Source organism: Myxocyprinus asiaticus, chromosome 39 (assembly GCF_019703515.2).
Source record: "Myxocyprinus asiaticus isolate MX2 ecotype Aquarium Trade chromosome 39, UBuf_Myxa_2, whole genome shotgun sequence".
NCBI classification, from domain to species: domain Eukaryota; kingdom Metazoa; phylum Chordata; class Actinopteri; order Cypriniformes; family Catostomidae; genus Myxocyprinus; species Myxocyprinus asiaticus.
In genome coordinates this window covers 29,935,009-29,954,894 of record NC_059382.1, presented here as the reverse complement: position 1 = coordinate 29,954,894, position 19,886 = coordinate 29,935,009, and the positions used below count along the sequence as shown (strand labels likewise).

The following is a 19,886-nucleotide window of genomic DNA, read 5'->3' as shown; positions in this document are numbered from 1 at the left end:
TAAATCAATGGCAGGCTCAAAATCGCTGATGCATTTTTATTTACAGTATACTCAAGACATACATACAAAAACAAAAAGTCACAGCTGCAAAGTGAGATCAATGTGACTCAATTCACTACCTGCACATTAATGAGGCACAACAAAATTGTGATCAATAAAGTCAACAGACGATCTGTCACAAGAAAAATTGAAATAAAAAATTAAAACGTGAATTTCGTTTAAATGTAAGTTTTAATTCTGTTTTTACAGCTGCCTGGGACACTAATTGTTTTAGAATACTGTAATCACATGATTTTTGCAATTCTGTTGAAGAAAGCACACTTCACCTACAAGTATTTTCATTAAAATACAGACAATGGCAACATGTTTCCGATGAATGACCATCAGCAGTAGATGAAGACACTGGCTGTCAAATGGCATGAGGTGGGGCAGTCCGGTCAGGACATGTCTGAGAGAGGCACTGGTACACACAACAGCACTCTGTGCATTATTTATGATGCACCATTAAAGCATTGGAGGGGTTTCACTGTCTGATGTGAATGATGTTTGACATTTAAGACAGAGAAAGACCTTTGCATGTTTGAGCACACTGTGTATTATTCTTACTTTTATTTTCATTTATGTGATTTTTATGTGAAGACAATTTACTATGCTATTGAATTTGAGTACTATGACCTCTGATGTAAAGATCAATAGGATAATATCTGAGGCTTATTTTATAGATACAATCTCATGCTGATCAAGATGAAAACCAGATACAATTTGCATTAAAAGCTCTATTCCCAATGAAACATGCTATGTCACTTAACATCAATTAAACCTTGAAAAAAAAAAGATAGATTATTTCATAATTCACATTTCAGGCAAAAATTGGTGAGTTAGTTCGTTCAATTCTTCTCCGCCAGCAAACATAGTTCCAAAATAAGGCAAAGAATCAAGCACAACTCGCTCTCTGCACTGCACTCATTCTCTGTTTTGAACTTTTGGTGTTTCCTTTGTAAAAAAAAAAAAAAAAAAAATCAGTGCTTTTAAATTAATCTTTTAAGTGCACGAATCATTCTCATTTAGTTCCATTGTTTCAGTGGTGAACGAATCAGTCAATGATTGAATGACTCACTCATAATATAAAAACGCTCATTAATCGCCACCTACTGGCAGAAATATCCAATCTCCTGAAATGGCCACTGAACAAATCAGTGAATGAAATCAAAATGAACAATGAATTTTCCACCACTGGTGATAAAAAATTGTGAAGCGTCTAACAATAAATATCAGCAGTCTTGGAGCGCCGCTTGTCCAATTAGATTCGAGGGCCGGCAGTAACGGCTGTATAAATATTCATTAACGATTGGACTCCAAATAGTCTTCCTGCACTTTTTTTCCTATCAGGCAAACGACCCACAATTAATTAGCCACTTCATGGTTGAAACCCCCTTAAAAAATTATTGTGATATTTTAAATGAATTACAAACAACACTTACATGGGTGCAGATCCTGCTTTTCAGTGTCCCTTTTTAAAACAAAAGTAAAGAGTGGTACGAAATACCCAAGTAATGTAAACATTTTTGCTGCAAATCTTCATTTAGTAGATGAGTTGCATTCAGAATCCAGACTTGAGATACCAAAGAACATCATCTGCTTTCAAAAACTTGATCTGACTCTACAACTCCACCGAGTTGCCAGAAAGTTCAGACCACAAGCAAATCTCTGACATTTACAAAGTTTGGTTACCATACTGTACTATCAGAAGACTTAAAGACTTTTCAGTAAGATCTAGAACCCTGTCAAAATACACCAGCCCGACTTCTCTTCATGTAGAGACAAGACATCCTCTTTTCCAGACAAGACATTCAGAGTGACCAAAAGTAAAAGTGGTCACCCTGGCCTGGAAGTGGACTTCAACTCGGGTGGGGTCAACAGCTGTCCGAGCAAAGCATCAGAAAAAAAAAAAAATGCCACATGCACACACTAGTCTCCGGATATAAATTACCAGCGGACAAGTCTCAGGGTTTTTAAGAGGGAACATAAAATTGGGAAGTGAAGGCGCCACTGATGACCTTTCAGCTGTCCGAGCCGAGAGACAAATGTTTCCCCACTATAGCAGCAGACATGTTGGGACATCTCCTGATGTCATAATGGGACACAAAATGAGGGTGTGGTTTCAAAACTCTCTCTGTACTTACAGTACAACAGATGACAACTATAACAACCCAAAAAAGACACACAGAGAGAGAGAGAGAGAGAGAGAGAGAGTGAGAGAATGACAGTCTCTGTGAGAACGTATACATCACACTCAGCTCTTTTGCAACATTATTTGTTATAGAGTTAGGGGGAATGACTGCAGTGAATATCCATAAATGAATGAGAGGACACTCAAGTCTAATAGAGATGAAGCTGAATTTACACATCCTGCAGCAGTGTGCACAGTCAACTATGACCACATAACCGTATAAACGACTCATTACATTAGCTTTCAGAGTAATAGGGAAGTGTGAGAGATTGCTGGCAGCAGCCTTTCACATGGTGTTCTTAACACTGTATTTAAACTACTACTGTAGGAATTTTGGTAGTATAAATGTACACAGGATAGGTTAAAATGCCCACGTACCCCCGCCATTATATGTAAGGAAATTTAATATGTATGAGCTAGGAATTAAATTAAACTGTCCTTATCCTACATTATTATGTAAGGAAATGTATAATGGAATTAGTCGCGTTTGACAACCATTATAAATTCGATAAATAACAAATAACTAGATTATTTGTCTGAATAAAATTCTCCACCATTAAAATCGTAATACAATGTCTCGTTGTATCCGCTCACAATTTCTATTGTAAGGAATTAGCTTTAATAAGGGAATTATGATTAATTCACTTATTGGAGTAATATTATTCTCATGGCTTATTGAAAACAATATTACACATATTTAGGTATAGCTTTGAAGTGAAATCTTTTAAAAACAGGGATGGGATTATTTATCATAATATATCACAGTCAAATTATCTTTGAATACAGACAAACTTTATTGCTATTCTAAACATAAAACTAATCTAACACATACAACATGAAACAGGTTGGTGAGTAGTGACAGAATGTGAAATAAATAATCAATACATAGAAATTGAACTTTATGGAGTCTGTTGACAATGCCTTAAGAACCATTTATCCTTCTTTGAGTCTAAATCGATTTGCAATCAGATTACCCAAAGCATTTAACTAATACACCAGCACTTTGAGCAAAAGTCTGGAGATGTACTTGCGTGTCGTTGAGTTTCCTTGCGTTGCGTTTCCTTGTGTTGCTTGGTTCTTTGGCTCTTTGTCGAACGTTCGTTCCGTCTATGTTTTGGATCTCTGTTAGATTGCTGATAGTTTGTTGTCTGGATGAAGCTGGTGGGCTTTGAAATGAGGACTTCTGCAAGGAAGACTCGCAACTCCCACAGGGTGTGTGAACCATAGAGCAGAGAGTGAGAGGCTTCCTTGGGACTTTGTGTCCCGAGGATTTCCTTGGACTCTACATGGCACAGAGGATCTGGAAGAGGCACGAGAGGATTTGAAGAGCAGAAAATGGGACAAGAGAGGCAGAAGAGTAGAGAGGTGTGTTCTTCCTGTTTAGGAACTTTTGAACTGAAATTGGTCGCACCCCAAAGGCATCCTGAGCCAATCAGAAATGGCTTTTCAGAGTCACATGGTCGACTGCTCTGTCCTTTTCACAGCTGATTTAAAACCCTTTGTGTGAAGAATCTTACACTCTTCCCGCTCCAAAAATAGTGAATGTTTAATCATGAACTTTTATATCTTGAAAGCAGTGCAAGAGACATGACATTCATCGTCATCAAAATTCTCTACATAAACGAGCAAGCATTTATATACTAAATGTGACATACTTTCATAAATATTATACGTGTAAGTGACAAAACATGAAAATCCCTGGTTACAAATCATACTGGCTAATTCATTGGCTTTACAACATGGATAATACATTACACGTTATGAGAAACCTGGTTGTCGGAGTATAGTTACTTGAATAGTTACCATTCTTAGTAGAATGAGATGAATAATACAAGATTGTCGAATATACTTATTGATTTGTCAGTTATAAGTGATTACAAATCACTACACATATTTTAAAAAGGTACATCAGGTTATAATCATTAATTTGTCAGTTATAAAAGTAATCACAGGTCAAATAATTTTCAGGATAATCTAGCAAGGCTAGGTATTGTGTACATTGTGGATCTAAATGCATTCTGTACATTTTACAACATTCATGAATTCCTTTTAGATGCTGTTTGCAGAATGATGAGAATCTCATGAAGATCTCAAGACTAATTATCGTCCAGAATAAAGAGTCATCGAATTGGCGTCATTTTTTTCATTGTAATTCAGGGGGACAAGACAGGGTGTGTTCTGAGTCTTTCCCGGGAGTTCCAGGGAATGTGTCCACTGTCTTTTATTGCTTGTAACCTCTGCACTTAGGGGCCTCTTTGCAGAGAAGTTCTTAATAGCAGAGTCAGGCCAGAACCATTGAATGTGGGGGCATTTCTTCAAAAGCATGAAGTTCTCAAGTCATGTGCTATTTAGACAAGTTTGTTTTGTTAGTTTATTGGCCAGATGTGAGCGTCAGCTAGGCTTCTTGACGTCAGCTCAAGCAGAGTCTTTTAATTTATGACGTTGAGGAATTCGTCATGGTTACTTGTGTAACCTCCATTACCTGATGGAGGGAACGAGACGTTGTGTCGATGTAGTGACACTAGGGGTCACTCTTGGGAGCCCGAGACACCTCTGTATGAAAATTGGAGAGTGGTATTTGCATGCCATTCCCCCGGACATACGGGTATAAAAGGAGCTGGCGTGCAACCACTCATTCAGGTTTTATGCTGAGGAGCCGAGACAAGGTCCGGCCATTTCGGCGGGTAGTTCAGCGTTGTGGCAGGAGGGACACAATGTCTCGTTCTCTCCATCAGGGAACGGAGGTGTGGCATCAGGGGCGTGGTCAAGCATCTCTCCGGAGAGAGAAAGCGGTAAGGGCGCTTGCACCTGAGCTAAATTGTCTAACACCTGTCTCTAATTTCAGTGAGCACAGGGAGAGCGGCATAAAGAGAGCGACACAACGCTCAGTGACAGAGACTGGATATGACAGAGCCGAGCCAGAGCATCGATTCCCGAGTAGTGAAAGTTATTTGTAGAAACAGTGTGTGTGTTAGTGTTTAAAGAGTGTATAAAGGTAACTGTAAAGTGGTGTCGAGGAAGAGGGGAAATAAAGCGTCACCTGAAAAAGGAAAACTGCTTCTTGCGACCTCTTTTACACTGGTGCCGAAACCCGGGATTGAAGTTTGGGTCGAAGATGGATGGAGGTCGTCCCGTAGAGTCCTCCCAGTTGGCGGAGATCCTCCAAGCCCTCGCCAGCCTACATCGGAACCACCAACAAACGCTGCTTGAGCTCCGACAAGATCAAGACCGCCGGTTTGTCGAGCTCATGCATGCTCAAGCCGAGGACCGGCAGGCGATCCGGAGCCTCCTCAGCCAGGGGGCATCCTCAGCCGCGACCCTGGACACACCCACGCCGTTACCCCCGCCAGCATTACAGAAAATGGGGGCAGCGGACGACCCCGAGGCTTTCCTGGATATGTTTGAGCAGACCGCCGAGATCTGGGGCTGGCCGCTCGGCCAATGGGCAGCCCGACTGATCCCACTATTGTCCGGGGAAGCCCAGCTCGCGGCTCAACAACTGCCAGCGTCGAGCCTCCTTGCCTACGGAGATCCAAAAAAAGCCATCTTGCAACGGGTTGGTTGCACTCCGGAGGAAAGTCGTCAACTCTTCCGGAGCTTTAAGTTGGAAAGCTCTGACCGCCCGTTTGCCTTTGCCCAGCGGCTCCGTGACGCCTTCCGAGGATGGCTGCTAGCGGGGGATCGCGACGTCCAGGGAATTATCGACCAGGTGGTACTGGAACAGTTTATAGTTCGACTGCCAAAAGGAATGGCGGAGTGGGTCCAGTGCCACCGCCCGGCGTCGTTGGAGGAAGCTATCCGACTTGCGGAGGACCACATGGCGGCGATCCCGAGGACGGAAGATCCCTCCTACCTTTTCTCTCCTCCCTCTGTTTCTTCCCCCTCCCCTCTCTCTCTCTCGTCTGCTCTCTCTCCAGGTCCCATTCCTGCCCCACGCAGACGAGGAGGAACTCAGCCCCTGAGACCAGTTCCCCGGGTGTGGGAGGCGACACCTTCCCCTACTCCAATGCCCCGCCGCTCTCCCCCTCAGGGGGGGGCGCCCGCCGACACAAGTGCGGGCGTAGCGCCTGGGCCGGCCTGCTGGAGGTGCGGAGACCCGAGCCACTTCCGAGATCAGTGCCCTCTGATGGAGCTGGGGACGGTGGTGCGGGTCTCTGACCTCCCACAGGCTGCCCCTGACCGGGCCGGAGTGTACCGGATACCGGTAAGTGTCAAGGGGGGTACTCACCAAGTGTTGGTGGATACCGGGTGTAATCAAACCACTATCCACCAACGCCTGGTTCAACCCGAGGCATTGGTCACATCCAAAACGGTGAAGGTGAAGTGTGTACACGGGGATATTCACAAGTATCCGGTGGTGACCCTGACAATTAAATTCCGGGGGAAAAAGCATAGAGTGGAGGCTGCGGTTAGTTCCCGCCTCACCCTGTGTGAAAATAGGGAGATGTGTGATGTGCGATGCTCTGGCAGGGGAGGCGGAGCCGGGGCCGTCCTCGACAGCTCCACGTCATGATGACGAGAGAGGGGGAGAGGCTGCAGCCCCTCCCCTTCTCAGGGAATTCCCTGAGGGGGATTTCCCTTTGGAGCAGTCGCGAGACGAAACCCTCAAACACGCCTTTGACCAAGTGAGAGTTATCGATGGTCAATGACTCCAGCCTGACATCGCACTTTCATACCCCTATTTTGCAATTATAAATGAGCGGTTGTATCGAGTGACACAGGACACTCGAAACAAAGAGGATACAACCCAACTTTTGATTCCAAGGAGCCGTCGGGAAATGGTATTCCAGGCGGCTCATTATAATCCCATGGCAGGTCATCTAGGAGAAAGGAAAACACTGAACCGTCTAATAGCCCGTTGGGCATTGGCGGCGATGTCCGCAGGTGGTGTGCGGCATGCCACGAATGCCATCTGGTTAACCCACCGGCCACCCCAAAAGCGCCATTGCGCCCTCTCCCTTTGATCGAGGTCCCCTTTGAGAGAATTGGAATGGACCTCGTCGGGCCATTAGAACGGTCAGCACGCGGACATCGCTTTGTATTGGTCCTAGTGGACTATGCAACGCGATATCCGGAAGCAGTGCCTCTTCGCAACATCTCAGCACGCAGTGTTGCGGAGGCACTCTTCAAAATAATCTCCCGGGTGGGGATTCCGAAAGAAATCCTCACCGATCAAGGCACAACGTTTATGTCACGGACACTACGCGAGCTGTACGAACTATTAAATATTAAATCGATTCACACCAGTATATACCATCCTCAAATGGATGGCCTGGTGGAACGATTTAATAAAACCCTCAAAAACATGATTCATAAGTTCGTGCACGATGATTCTAGAAATTGGGATAAATGGCTCGACCCCCTGTTATTTGCAGTACGAGAGGTCCCGCAAGCCTCCACTGGCTTCTCCCCATTTGAGCTGCTATATGGGCGACGCCCACGCGGCGTGCTTGATGTAATGCGAGAGGCCTGGGAGGAGGGACCTTCAAACAGTAAAAATGAAATTCAGTACGTTCTTGATCTTCGAGCAAAACTCCACACCTTGGGGCAACTAACACAGGAGAATTTGCTCCAAGCTCAAGAACGACAGCGCCGACTGTATGACAGGGGAACTCAGCTAAGGGAATTTGCACCGGGAGATAAAGTGCTTGTATTGCTTCCCACATCGAGCTCTAAATTACTCGCCAAGTGGCAAGGACCCTTTGAGGTCACACGACGAGTGGGAGATCTTGATTATGAGGTTAAACGAACCGATAGAGGGGACGCACATCAAATATACCACCTCAATCTCCTAAAATTGTGGAGGGAGGCGGTCCCCATGACGTTGGCTACGGTGGTTCCCGAGAAGGCGGAGCTCGGACCGGAGGTGAGTTCAAAACATAAACAGTTCACCCCGGTCACTTGCGGAGACCACCTCTCACCGAGCCAACTTGCGGAGGTTGCCAGGTTGCAACAGGAGTTTGCAGATGTGTTCTCCCCTCTACTGGGACGTACAAACCTCATCCATCACCACATCGAGACCGAGCCGGGGGTCGTGGTACGTACGGGGGTCAATGCCTCGCGTTGATGAGTTGCTCGATCGGTTGGGCACTGCTCGGTTTTATTGGACATTGGATTTGACGAAGGGTTACTGGCAGATCCCCTTGACACCAATTTCCCGTGAGAAAACCGCCTTCTCCACACCGTTTGGATTACACCAATTTGTAACACTTCCATTCGGTTTGTTTGGAGCCCCGGCTACGTTTCAGCGTCTCATGGACCGAATCCTCAGGCCGCATTCAGCTTACGCCGCTGCCTATTTAGATGACATCATCATTTATAGCAATGATTGGCAGCGGCATATGCAACACCTGAGGGCGGTTCTGAGATCGCTGCGCCGAGCGGGACTCACAGCGAACCCAAAGAACTGCGCGATTGGGCGGGTGGAGGTACGGTATCTGGGGTTCCACTTGGGCCACGGGCAGGTTGCGTCCCCAAATTGACAAGACAGCGGCGATTGCGACCTGCCCGAGACCCAAGACCAAAAAGGGGGTGAGACACTTCCTGGGGCTGGCTGGCTATTATAGAAGGTTTGTGCCTAACTATTCGGACGTCACCAGCCCGCTGACTGATCTCACTAAAAAGGGAGCTCCAAATCCGGTCCAGTGGACGGAGCAGTGTCAACGGGCATTCACGCAAGTTAAAGCCGCACTTTGCGGGGGGCCGCTGTTACATTCACCTGACTTCTCTCTCCCTTTTGTTTTACAGACAGATGCTTCAGACAGGGGGCTGGGGGCTGTGCTCTCGCAGGTGGTGGAGGGGGAGGAGCGCCCGGTGCTGTACATTAGCCGTAAGCTCTCGTTAAGGGAAACTAAGTACAGCACCGTGGAAAAGGAGTGTCTCGCCATCAAGTGGGCGGTCCTCACTCTCCGATACTACCTGTTGGGGCGGGCCTTCACCCTCTGCTCGGATCACGCCCCACTCCAGTGGCTCCACCGCATGAAAGATACTAACGCCCGGATCACCCGTTGGTATCTGGCTCTTCAGCCGTTTAAGTTCAAGGTGCAGATGGCTGTCGCCGACTTCCTTTCCAGGAATGGGGGGGAGTGGTAGGCAGGCCGGATGTCGCCCCGGCCTGAGTCGGGCGGTGGGGATATGTGGCAGCAGGGGCGTGGTCAAGCATCTCTCCGGAGAGAGAAAGCGGTAAGGGCGCTTGCACCTGAGCTAAATTGTCTAACACCTGTCTCTAATTTCAGTGAGCATGGGGAGAGCGGCATAAAGAGAGCGACACAATGCTCAGTGACAGAGACTGGATATGACAGAACCGAGCCAGAGCAACGATTCCCGAGTAGTGAAAGTTATTTGTAGAAACAGTGTGTGTGTTAGTGTTTAAAGAGTGTATAAAGGTAACTGTAAAGTGGTGTCGAGGAAGAGGGGAAATAAAGCGTCACCTGAAAAAGGAAAACTGCTTCTTGCGACCTCTTTTACAGGAGGTTACACAAGTAACCATGACGTTCCCTATCTGTCACTCACTCGACGTTGTGTCAATGTAGTGACACTAGGGGTCCCTATACGAAATGCCGCAACTGGCTGAACTGTGTTACTTCGGTGAACTGGCGATGTGTGATGGGCAGTCAACTGTGTGCCTCATAGCCAGCGCACCATGCCAACACGTAACCTCCCCCAACATAGTTATGAGTGTCAAATGGCTCTTTGGGGACAAGTTGACTCCCAAAGGATAGAGACAGGCTAGCCCAGTCGTGGCCTCTTTTCCCCTTCTTTTTTTCCACTCCCTAAAAAAAAGGGGGAATATCTGACTGGGCCGACCAGGTCTAGTCGGGGGGTGTCCCTCCCAAGGGGAGGACACTGCGGAGACCACACCTCGCCCAGAGAGAGGGGGGGATATTTAAGTGGAAAATACGTCACATGGTCTTGCCGAACTATGTCGTAAGTATGTCATGTAGAGAAGTCTCATGGTAGATCCTACCCAACGGGGGAGGAGTTACTACAAACATGGAGACTGTGGCAGAGGGGGCTCTGCCCAAGGAAGACGCAGTTTGCCAACAGGGAAACTAATTAGTGGAAGATATACATCGCATGGGTTTACCATTTAGGGAACCGCCACATGCGGAACACCTACCCCAGAACAGGGCTCTTAGTTAGCACGTGTACTGGGCCAGCAGTGAGTCTTTCTGAAAACTCGACTGCCACAGGACTCGGAGGAAGTCAACCAAGGAACATAGTTTGTGAACACTACTGGGAATTAATGGCGCACGTCTTCAGCTCAGAGGAGGTGAAAGGCGCTATGTGTAAGCGATAGACCCGGCCGGCTATCCCAGGCTTATCCGCTTGTATTACATGCCACTACCCAGGATGAAACCCCGAACAAGAGGTCGAACTCGCCGTGAGACGAGCCGGCGGACTCATCCGGAAGCCCAATCATGGCAGACGAGAGTGCTGATGGGAATGGGAGGTCCGCGGGGGGATACCCGGTGGAGGCAGTCCCATTGGGGTCCCCAAATCGCCCCCCGTGTTGGCTGCGCTGGCCTCATACCCGTAGGTAGAAGGACCGAGGTGGGGAGCCGCTGGGGTGACCACAACGTTGCCATGGTCATGTTCTCACAGTGAGTACATGAACCATCCACGAACGCTGTCTCCGCATGGGTCGTGCCCAGACACGAAAGACAGCGACCATGACCGTCTGAAGTTGAGAGGTAACGACCGCAACCAGGAATAACACACAAACGGAAAGGCATCTTTAAAAAGATGCGTCTTTAAAAAGACGTTCCGTATGTGCTGCTCTTTTAGAGAAATATACTCTTTTAGGAAAATATACTCTCTTTTTTCTGCCGAAGCGCCCAGGGGTGTTCCCTGCAGTGCACCAGTGCAGAGGAGGGAGAAGCTGCTGAAATGCGCCGTCAGATCCAGCAGAGGTGAATGAACAGTCAGCTCAGTAAACATCGACCGTTCGGCTCCGAAGAGAAAATCTGAATGAGTGGTTGCATGCCAGCTCCTTTTATACCCATATGTCTGGGGGAGTGGCATGCAAATACCACTCGCCAATTTTCATTGGCCTTTTATCAAAGACCAGAGGTGTCTCGGGCTCTCAAGAGTGACCCCTAGTGTCACTACATCGACACCAACGTTGAGTGAGTGACAGATAGGGAACCAGGGTTAGAAGGTTGGGTTTCAAGTCATCTGGCTGCAATTCTTCTGCATCTAATATCCTACACAACCTAACCAAAATTATATTTCTGAAATGGGGAAAAGTCTGGTCTGTAAATTGGCCTGGATATTGCAATTGTTAAAGGTGATGTATGTAATTTTTCAGATCTTAAAATAGTTCCATTGTAGAGTTTAATGTTCAGAGACATTTGTAGACTGACATCCTGAAAAGTGTAAACTGTGGTTCTGTGGTGCCTTTTAGAACATTGTTTGTTTGACAGTCCGACATGTCAACTGATGGATCAACCAATGATTTGGCTCAACTTTGGGGCAGAACAACTGACAATATGGGAGCGGAGCTAAATGGGTGTAAGGAGCATTTGGGAAATCTACTTGAAAACAATCATTAATTTTTACAATTCTTTTTGGTACTGCTAGTAAAGCAGAAATGATATGTCACATTTAACAATTTGCTTAGATGATTCCAAATCGATTTCAATCACTTTGTTTTTGTATAATGTCCGCTAAACTGTACAACTGACCATTGTCCCGACACCCAAGCAACTGATTTCCTACATTGCTTTGCTTGTTTTTTGTAGAGGTAGATCGATATATCAGTTTTACAGATTAATCGGTGCCGATAGTTGCTTTTTGGAACTATATGTTATCAGTACAAATCTATGCCGATTGCAGATGTTTTTTTCCCCCTCAGTGGCCGGCGCTGGAAGATTCTACAGTTTAAACAGCTTGGTTCTGCAGAATAACAGCAGCCTCTACAAGTGAAATAAAAACAATCACTGAGATCTTGTGGTGATTTGCTGTTTCTAAATCTATCACCATTGACAATATTCATCCATATTTTTATCCTCACTTCACTGCACATTATTTTTGTTTGGATAATCAAGTGTTTTAAATTGAAGTGAGGACATGCAAAGAAAAATGTTACTATATGGAAACGTCCCCCCTCGGCACATACATGCATAAAGTCCCGCGTTATGCACAAAATCGTCCTTTTTTCTGATTATCATTAGGATTTTGATTGAACAATAAACTGCATTTGGGATCATATTTATTTTGTAGCCTCTGTGTCTGTGCCCGTCACAGTAAGGATTGACCAATTGTTTTGTAACATTTAAAAAAGTATGATTTTATAAACTAATCAACTGATTAATTATTAATTATTGGCCTTTGTTCTCTTTGTTCTCACATAATAAAATAATGAATACCTACATTTTTTCTTTCTTTTTCTACCATTTAGCATAATTATTTGGTAAGTAACCAAGTACTAATACATAATGGGCATTTAAAATGGGTTCATGTACAATCAATAACCAGGATGGAAAAATAAATCCAGTATTATCCAGCTACATAAGACTATTAGTGCGTCTTTTGTTAATACGTCAAATTGTCAGATTCAGAATGATAATTATAAATTCACATACAGTGCATCCGGAAAGTATTCACAGCGCTTCACTTTTTCCACATTTTGTTATGTTACAGCCTTATTCCAAAATGGATTAAATTCATTATTTTCCTCAAAATTCTACAAACAATACCCCATAATGACAACATGAAAGAAGTTTGTTTGAAATCTTTGCAAATTTATTAAAAATAAAAAACTAAAAAAAATCACATGTACATAAGTATCCACAGCCTTTGCCATGACACTCAAAATTGAGCTCAGGTGCATCCTCTTTCCACTGATCATCCTTGAGATGTTTCTACAACTTGATTGGAGTCCACCTGTGGTAAATTCAGTTGATTGGACATGATTTGGAAAGGCACACACCTGTCTATATAAGGTCCCACAGTTAACAGTGCATGTCAGAGCACAAACCAAGCCATGAAGTCCAAGGAATTGTCTGTAGAGCACCGAGACAGGATTGTATCGAGGCACAGATCTGGGGAAGGGTACAGAAAAATTTCTGCAGCATTGAAGGTCCCAATGAGCACAGTGGCCTCCATCATCCGTAAATGGAAGAAGTTTGGAACCACCAGGACTCTTCCTAGAGCTGGCCGCCTGGCCAAACTGAGCGATCAGGGGAGAAGGGCCTTAGTCAGGGAGGTGACCAAGAACCCGATGGTCACTCTGACAGAGCTCCAGCATTTCTCTGTGGAGAGAGGAGAACCTTCAAAGAAGAACAACCATCTCTGCTGCACTCCACCAATCAGGCCTGTATGGTAGTGCCTTTTACTCCTCAGTAAAAGGCACATGACAGCCTGCCTGGAGTTTGCCAAAAGGCACCTGAAGGACTCTCAGACCATGAGAAACAAAGATTGAACTCTTTGGCCTGAATGGCAAGCGTCATGTCTGGAAGAAACCAGGCACCACTCATCACCTGGCCAATACCATCCCTACAGTGAAGCATGGTGGTGGCAGCATCATGCTGTGGGGATGTTTTTCAGCAGCAGGAACTGGGAGACTAGTCAGGATCGAGGGAAAGATGAATGCAGCAATGTACAGAGACATACTTGATGAAAACCTGCTCCAGAGCGCTCTGGACCTCAGACTGGGGTGAAGGTTCATCTTCCAACAGGACAACGACCCTAAGCACACAGCCAAGATAAAAAAGGAGTGGCTCCGGGACAACTCTGTGAATGTCCTTGAGTGGCCCAGCCAGAGCCCAGACTTGAACCCGATTGAACATCTCTGAAGAGATCTGAAAATGGCTGTGCACCGACGCTCCCCATCCTACCTGATGGAGTTTGAGAGGTCCTGCAAAGAAGAATGGGAGAAACTGCCCAAAAATAGGTGTGCCAAGCTTGTAGCATCATACTCAAAAAGACTTGAGGCTGTAATTGGTGCCAAAGGTGCTTCAACAAAGTATTGAGCAAAGGCTGTGAATACTTATGTACATGTATTCATGTATATTCAAAAATAAAAAAATTTAATACATTTGCAAAGATTTCAAACAAACTCCTTTCATGTTCATTATGGGGTATTGTTTGTAGAATTTTGAGGAAAATAATGAATTTAATCCATTTTGGAATAAGGCTGTAACATAACAAAATGTGGAAAAAGTGAAGCGCTGTGAATACTTTCCGCATGCACTGTAAATATTTCCATGTTTTAGATTACTAAAATAATGTATTTTGATAGCATACTCTACATTATCCTGTTCCACAGAGAAAAGTAAAGGTTATCAAAATAGTCATCATCATTCTGGTTCAGAATTAGCGTGACCTTTGGTCTAGTTTGTTTATGGTCTGAATTGAGATCTGAATTTGAGAGAATTGTATTCAGTTATTGTTTTCAGCTAATTCTACATCTGATCAAATTGAAAGCAAAAAAAAAAAAAACTTTTTAAAAATACAAATTTATAAAATATGCCACAAAATTCTTATATTTTGTTAAAAGTACAGAATTGAAATGAACAACATTCAGAGTCAAATACTAACCTGCTACATAAAAGAACAGCATGACATGATACAATCACCAAAGACATCAGTCTAGTGCATGTTTACATAGAAAAACAATTGAAAAACAGTGTGAATAGGTGCAAAAACACGTTCAGTATGAACCGCTCCTAAGGCTGCATTAAACTTAAATTTACAGTGTTTTTTTCTGTGTGTGGGTGGACAGATGCCAAATCATACATAGACAGACACCAGTCTTATAGGTTGATTAATGTCTAATTTGTGTTTTTAAGAGTCATCCCCTGTAAAATGTGAAACATAAAAAAGGCTATGTGCGCAATAGCATACTATCTATTACTATTACTGTTTCTGCGTTACATAGTACCGTATGAGTACTGTGCAAAATTTCTGCATGGATGAAATAGAACATTTCAAGGATGTAAAAATAACAAAGGAAATAGAACGCTACTGGCCTTGGAGCTCTTCCGGTATCATTACCGGATCCTTTAAATAACACTCTGAGATAACATTTTCTCAAAGAACATCAAACGTTTACCTGAAATGTGTTATTGATACTCAGCATCTACATTTTTTTATTTTGATTTTGATCTTATTGCTGACTCATTATTGGAGTCCTAGGAAAAGTTAAGAAATTTTTACACCAAACTGCATTTAAAATTATTTTTACCTATTTCAAAGATGATACCTGGACACCACTCGCTGAATAATATGTTCAATGTATAAAGGTCATGTGACAATATTGCGCACCACTGTTGGAAAATTTTGTCATTGCATAATGTATACTGTTTCACATAATTTACCTGTACTAATTTTAAGAAACAGTAGGTAGCATACACTGTATACTGTTCAGCATGCAGTAAGCAGTACACTAGCATTCCATGTGGTAATTAAGTAGGCAACACAAGCTGCTTTAACCCCCCCCCCCCAAAAAAAACACAACATGTTGAAGATTTCACTAGCAGCAGGGGGGTGGGGAGTTGTTGTGAACTTCAGGGCACCCACTTGTCTGTGTGGGCGCCTTGTGCCACCACCAGCAAAATGCTGCCTCCGGGATCCGCTTGTTATTAGTCGTTTGTTTTATTTTTTTTTGGGGTAATGTACCGTAAGATTTTACATTTTAAACATCGACTTCAAAATCTAAGTCAATGAGAGTAATACACATTTTTTTGTCTTAAATTATGAAGTTGAAGATGAACATGAGGAAGAAAGAGAAGGAAGAACTAAGATTAAGAAAAAGGGAAAGATGAAGATGAAAAAAAGAAAGGAGATGAAGAAAATGAAGATGGACATGAAGAAAGAGAAAGATGAAGATGAGGAAAAAGAAAACATAAGATAATGAAAAGAAAAAGGAAGATAAAAGAGTAACATGAAGTTTAAGAAAAAAAGAAAGATGAAGATGAAGAAAAGAGGATGAAAATTAAGAAAGAGAGAGATAAAGATGGAAAAGATGATAAGAAAAAATGAAAGAAAAGTGAAGAAAGAGAGATGAAGAAGAAAAAGAAGAAAGAAGATGGAGGAAAAGGAGGAAGATGAAGAAGGAAGAAACTGAAGAAGAAAGAGAAAGATGATGAAAAAGAAAAAAAGATTAAGGAAATGGAGATGTTTAACATTTTCACCTTGCAAGCACTTTTACTATGATAAAAGCTGAAAAATCAACTGTACCTAAAGCTGTACAGCCACATGTTTTAGCAGGTGTTTCTCCAGTCAGAACGCTGTGTATTTCAGCATGGGTAAAATGTTTTGCATGTGACTGACAGAAGGTTTATGACAGGAACAGTTATAACACTCACGGCTGGATCGGCAGGGGTCACTGTGTGTGCTGTCATTTGATTGGTTGCTGGACACAGAGGACACACTAGCACTGCGGATGAAGCCAAATGCAGCCAGTTGGGCTGGAGGCAGGTGGGAGAAGCCAGGTGGACGCAGTCCAGTTTGACCCGGTTTGGGGACCATAAATTTGGAAGCCACACCAGATGCTAGTCTCTTCTGATCCACTGTAAAAGAGTACATAAATCTTAGTATTACCACAAACAAATCACACAAGTTAATTCTTGAATGAAACATAATTGCGAGACTTCTATCAACAATCCATAATCTTCAATGAAAACACATATGTGCATGTGTGAATAAACACCCCAACACCTTCAAAGGAAAGAACGATCAGACTTTTAGTCAAGTTGCTGATGATTTTTTAAAGGGCTCATTCACCGGGCCTGGATAGCTCAGCGAGTATTGATGCTGACTACCACCCCTGGAGTCACGAGTTTGAATCCAGGGTGTGCTGAGTGACTCCAGCCTGGTCTCCTAAGCAACCAAATTGGCCCGGTTGCTAGGGAGGGTAGAGTCACATGGGGTAACCTCCTCGTGGTCACGATTAGTGGTTCACTGTCACAATGGGGCGCTTGATAAGTTATGTGTGGATCGTGGAGAGTAGCATGAGCCTCCAAATGCAGAGTCTCCGCAGTGTCATGCACAATGAGCCACGTGATAAGATGCGCGGATTGGCGGTCTCAGAAGCGGAGGCAACTGAGACTTGTCCTCCACCACCCGGATTGAGGTGAGTAACCGTGCCACCATGAGGACCTACTTAAGTAGTGGAAATTTGGCATTCCAAATTGGGAGAAAAGGGTATAAAATTACAACAACAAAAAAGAAGAAAAAAAAGGGCTCATTCATCATTCACTTTCACTATGAAAAAAATTAAATAAAAGTGAACGGTGACTGTGGCCAACATCTCCTTTTGTGTTCCATGGACGAACAAAAGGCATATGGGTGTGAAACAACATGAGGGAACAACATAGCTCCCTCTACTGTGAAATCTATTTGGTCCTCATTGGTCCTGCTTCGACAAACACAATATTAAACATGAAATATTTTCTGCCTTGATAGTGGACAAATTACTTGTCACTGGAAAATTAAGACACAGTGTAGGAGAGTCACGTGACGCCATGCAAGGAGCAGACGTGTGAGCGACAAGCTCTGCGCAGTTTGCTGAATTTTCAATAATTTTCATGTTATAATCTGGTTAATTTTGATACACCCAGTTACACATCTGCTCTTTGTTGCAAAAAAATGGCAAAGAAGTCAAAATCCTTGGGCTCTGGAGACATTAAAAGACACTTACGTGTTCAGGATGAAAGCCCTGACAGGCCTACAGACCGGGGACTCAATTTGGATGGCGCGGCGGGAGAAGGAATCCAGCGTCAGTTGTCCAACATGTCGGTGATGTTGACGAAGATTCTTGCTGACTTGGAGGATCTCGCTGTAATACATCGATCGATTACGGCGATGGAAATAAAATTCTCTGAGTTAGCTACAAGAGTGACTGATGTTCAAAAACAAATCGATTTTCTGGAATCTTCGGAGAGGGAATTAACCACTAATCTGCCCGTGACCAAAGTTCATTTGGAACATCTCCTTGTAAAGCTTGAAGATCTTGAGAATAGAAGCCGCAGGAATAATGTCAGAATTGTTGGAATTCCTGAGCATGAAGAGGGCAGAGATATGGTGAAATTCCTAGCGAGTTTTTCCCGAGTCTGCTCGACATAACAGGCCACAAGCTGGAAATCGAGTGAGCTCACAGAGTACCAGCTCACAGATCTGCTGAGGGAGACAGGCCCAGATCGATTCTGGCCAGATTTCTGAGATCATCCGATAAAGATCTTGTGTTGTGCCAGGTGAGGAGCAAAGGGAAGCTTTCTTGGAAGAACCATAATATTTTCTTGTTCCCGGACTTTGCGAGTTCGACAAGAGAGAAACACGATCGGTTCAAGGAATGTAAGAAACTCTTACATCAGAAAAATATCTCGTTCGCTTTGATGTTTCCAGCAAAATTGAGAATAGAAACGGTCGCAAAGAATTTACATGTCCAAATCTGGCAATGTCTTTTATAGAATCAATGTCTGAGTAAACCATTGGATGTTTCTCATGTGAGTGGGCCTGACTCGCTGTACTTACTCTTGAGGAAGCTGGGCGACATTTTAGGTTTTTTGCATTGGCTCCGCCGAGCAGCTGGAGCTTGTTTTGTGAATAACACTTTTCCTTAAAGAAACTTTTGCATTGATGAAAGATTACATTTGCATTGAAGTTCCCGGACAGATTGAGAGTGGACACTACAGATGATCGCAAAATATCTACATGCTCACACAAAGGATGTCTTTTATGAAGTCGACGGATTATGTAAGTCATGGTATATATGTTTATGCAGCCTCCGAGTGAATTGACTCGATCATCCGGTGAACCGGGATGCCGGTTTTATTTATTTTTGTATTGGTTCTATTGGCCTAGTGGCTGGAGCTTGTTCTATTGAAAAACACTCCTTTGGAACAGCTGTGGATTAATCTGTTCGTTCTTCGTGCTTATTCCTCCTGCCGGCTGTAGTTTGTTTTGTTGAGTATTTTTACGGGACATTGGAATGATTACATCATCCGCTGAACTCAAGACAGCCGGCCGTTAATGCACACGTTTTTCTTTTTTCTGTTTGTTTTGTTCGGGGGGATGTTCGGGGGTTGATTGTTTCACTAATGGGGAATGTGGTCTGCATAATTTTGTTTTTCACACACAATTTTTTTTTTTATTATATCAATATGTCTGTTGATAATATAAGTGTACTATCTCTCTCCACATGGAATGTAAATGGTTGGGGCACTCCATAAAAAGAAGGAAGGTTATTACTTTTCTTTAATGTAAGAAATATGATATAGTGTTTCTTCAAGAAACACATCTCTCCCTGCAGGAAGCTGAAAAATTTGAGAAGATATGGGGTGGACATGTTTTCTTTAGTGCTGGCTCAAGTAAAAGCAAGGGAGTCATTATATTGGTAAATAAACATCTACCATTCAAATGTCTCAAACAGATTAAAGATAAATTAGGAAGAGTAATTATTGTTTTAGCTGAAATTCAAGGGCAAATTCTGATTTTGGTTAATATTTACGCACCTAACGCTGATGATCAGGGCTTTTTTATAGATCTTGAAGGGATGTTGCAAACTGCTGGCACCCCTCATGATATAATATTGGGAGGAGACTTTAATCTTTTGATGGACTCAGTCCTTGATCAGAGTGAAGCAAAAGTGTGTAAACCCCCTAGAGCAACATTGACGCTTCACAGGATGTGTAAAAATCTTGGTCTTGCA

General features: G+C 43.7%; 1 protein-coding gene across 1 annotated transcript in view; it reads right to left on the bottom strand.

The window, feature by feature from the left end:
* The window catches only part of LOC127430026 (microtubule-associated tumor suppressor candidate 2-like), a 55,306-nt gene extending 51,916 nt beyond the window's left edge, over nucleotides 1-3,390 (bottom strand). The window contains exon 1 of the mRNA XM_051679436.1: nucleotides 2,058-3,390. Within this exon, the coding sequence (XP_051535396.1) occupies nucleotides 2,058-2,121 (64 nt within the window). The 5' untranslated portion in view covers nucleotides 2,122-3,390. The remainder of the gene's footprint in view (nucleotides 1-2,057) is intronic.
* Between the last annotated feature and the right edge of the window lie 16,496 nt (nucleotides 3,391-19,886).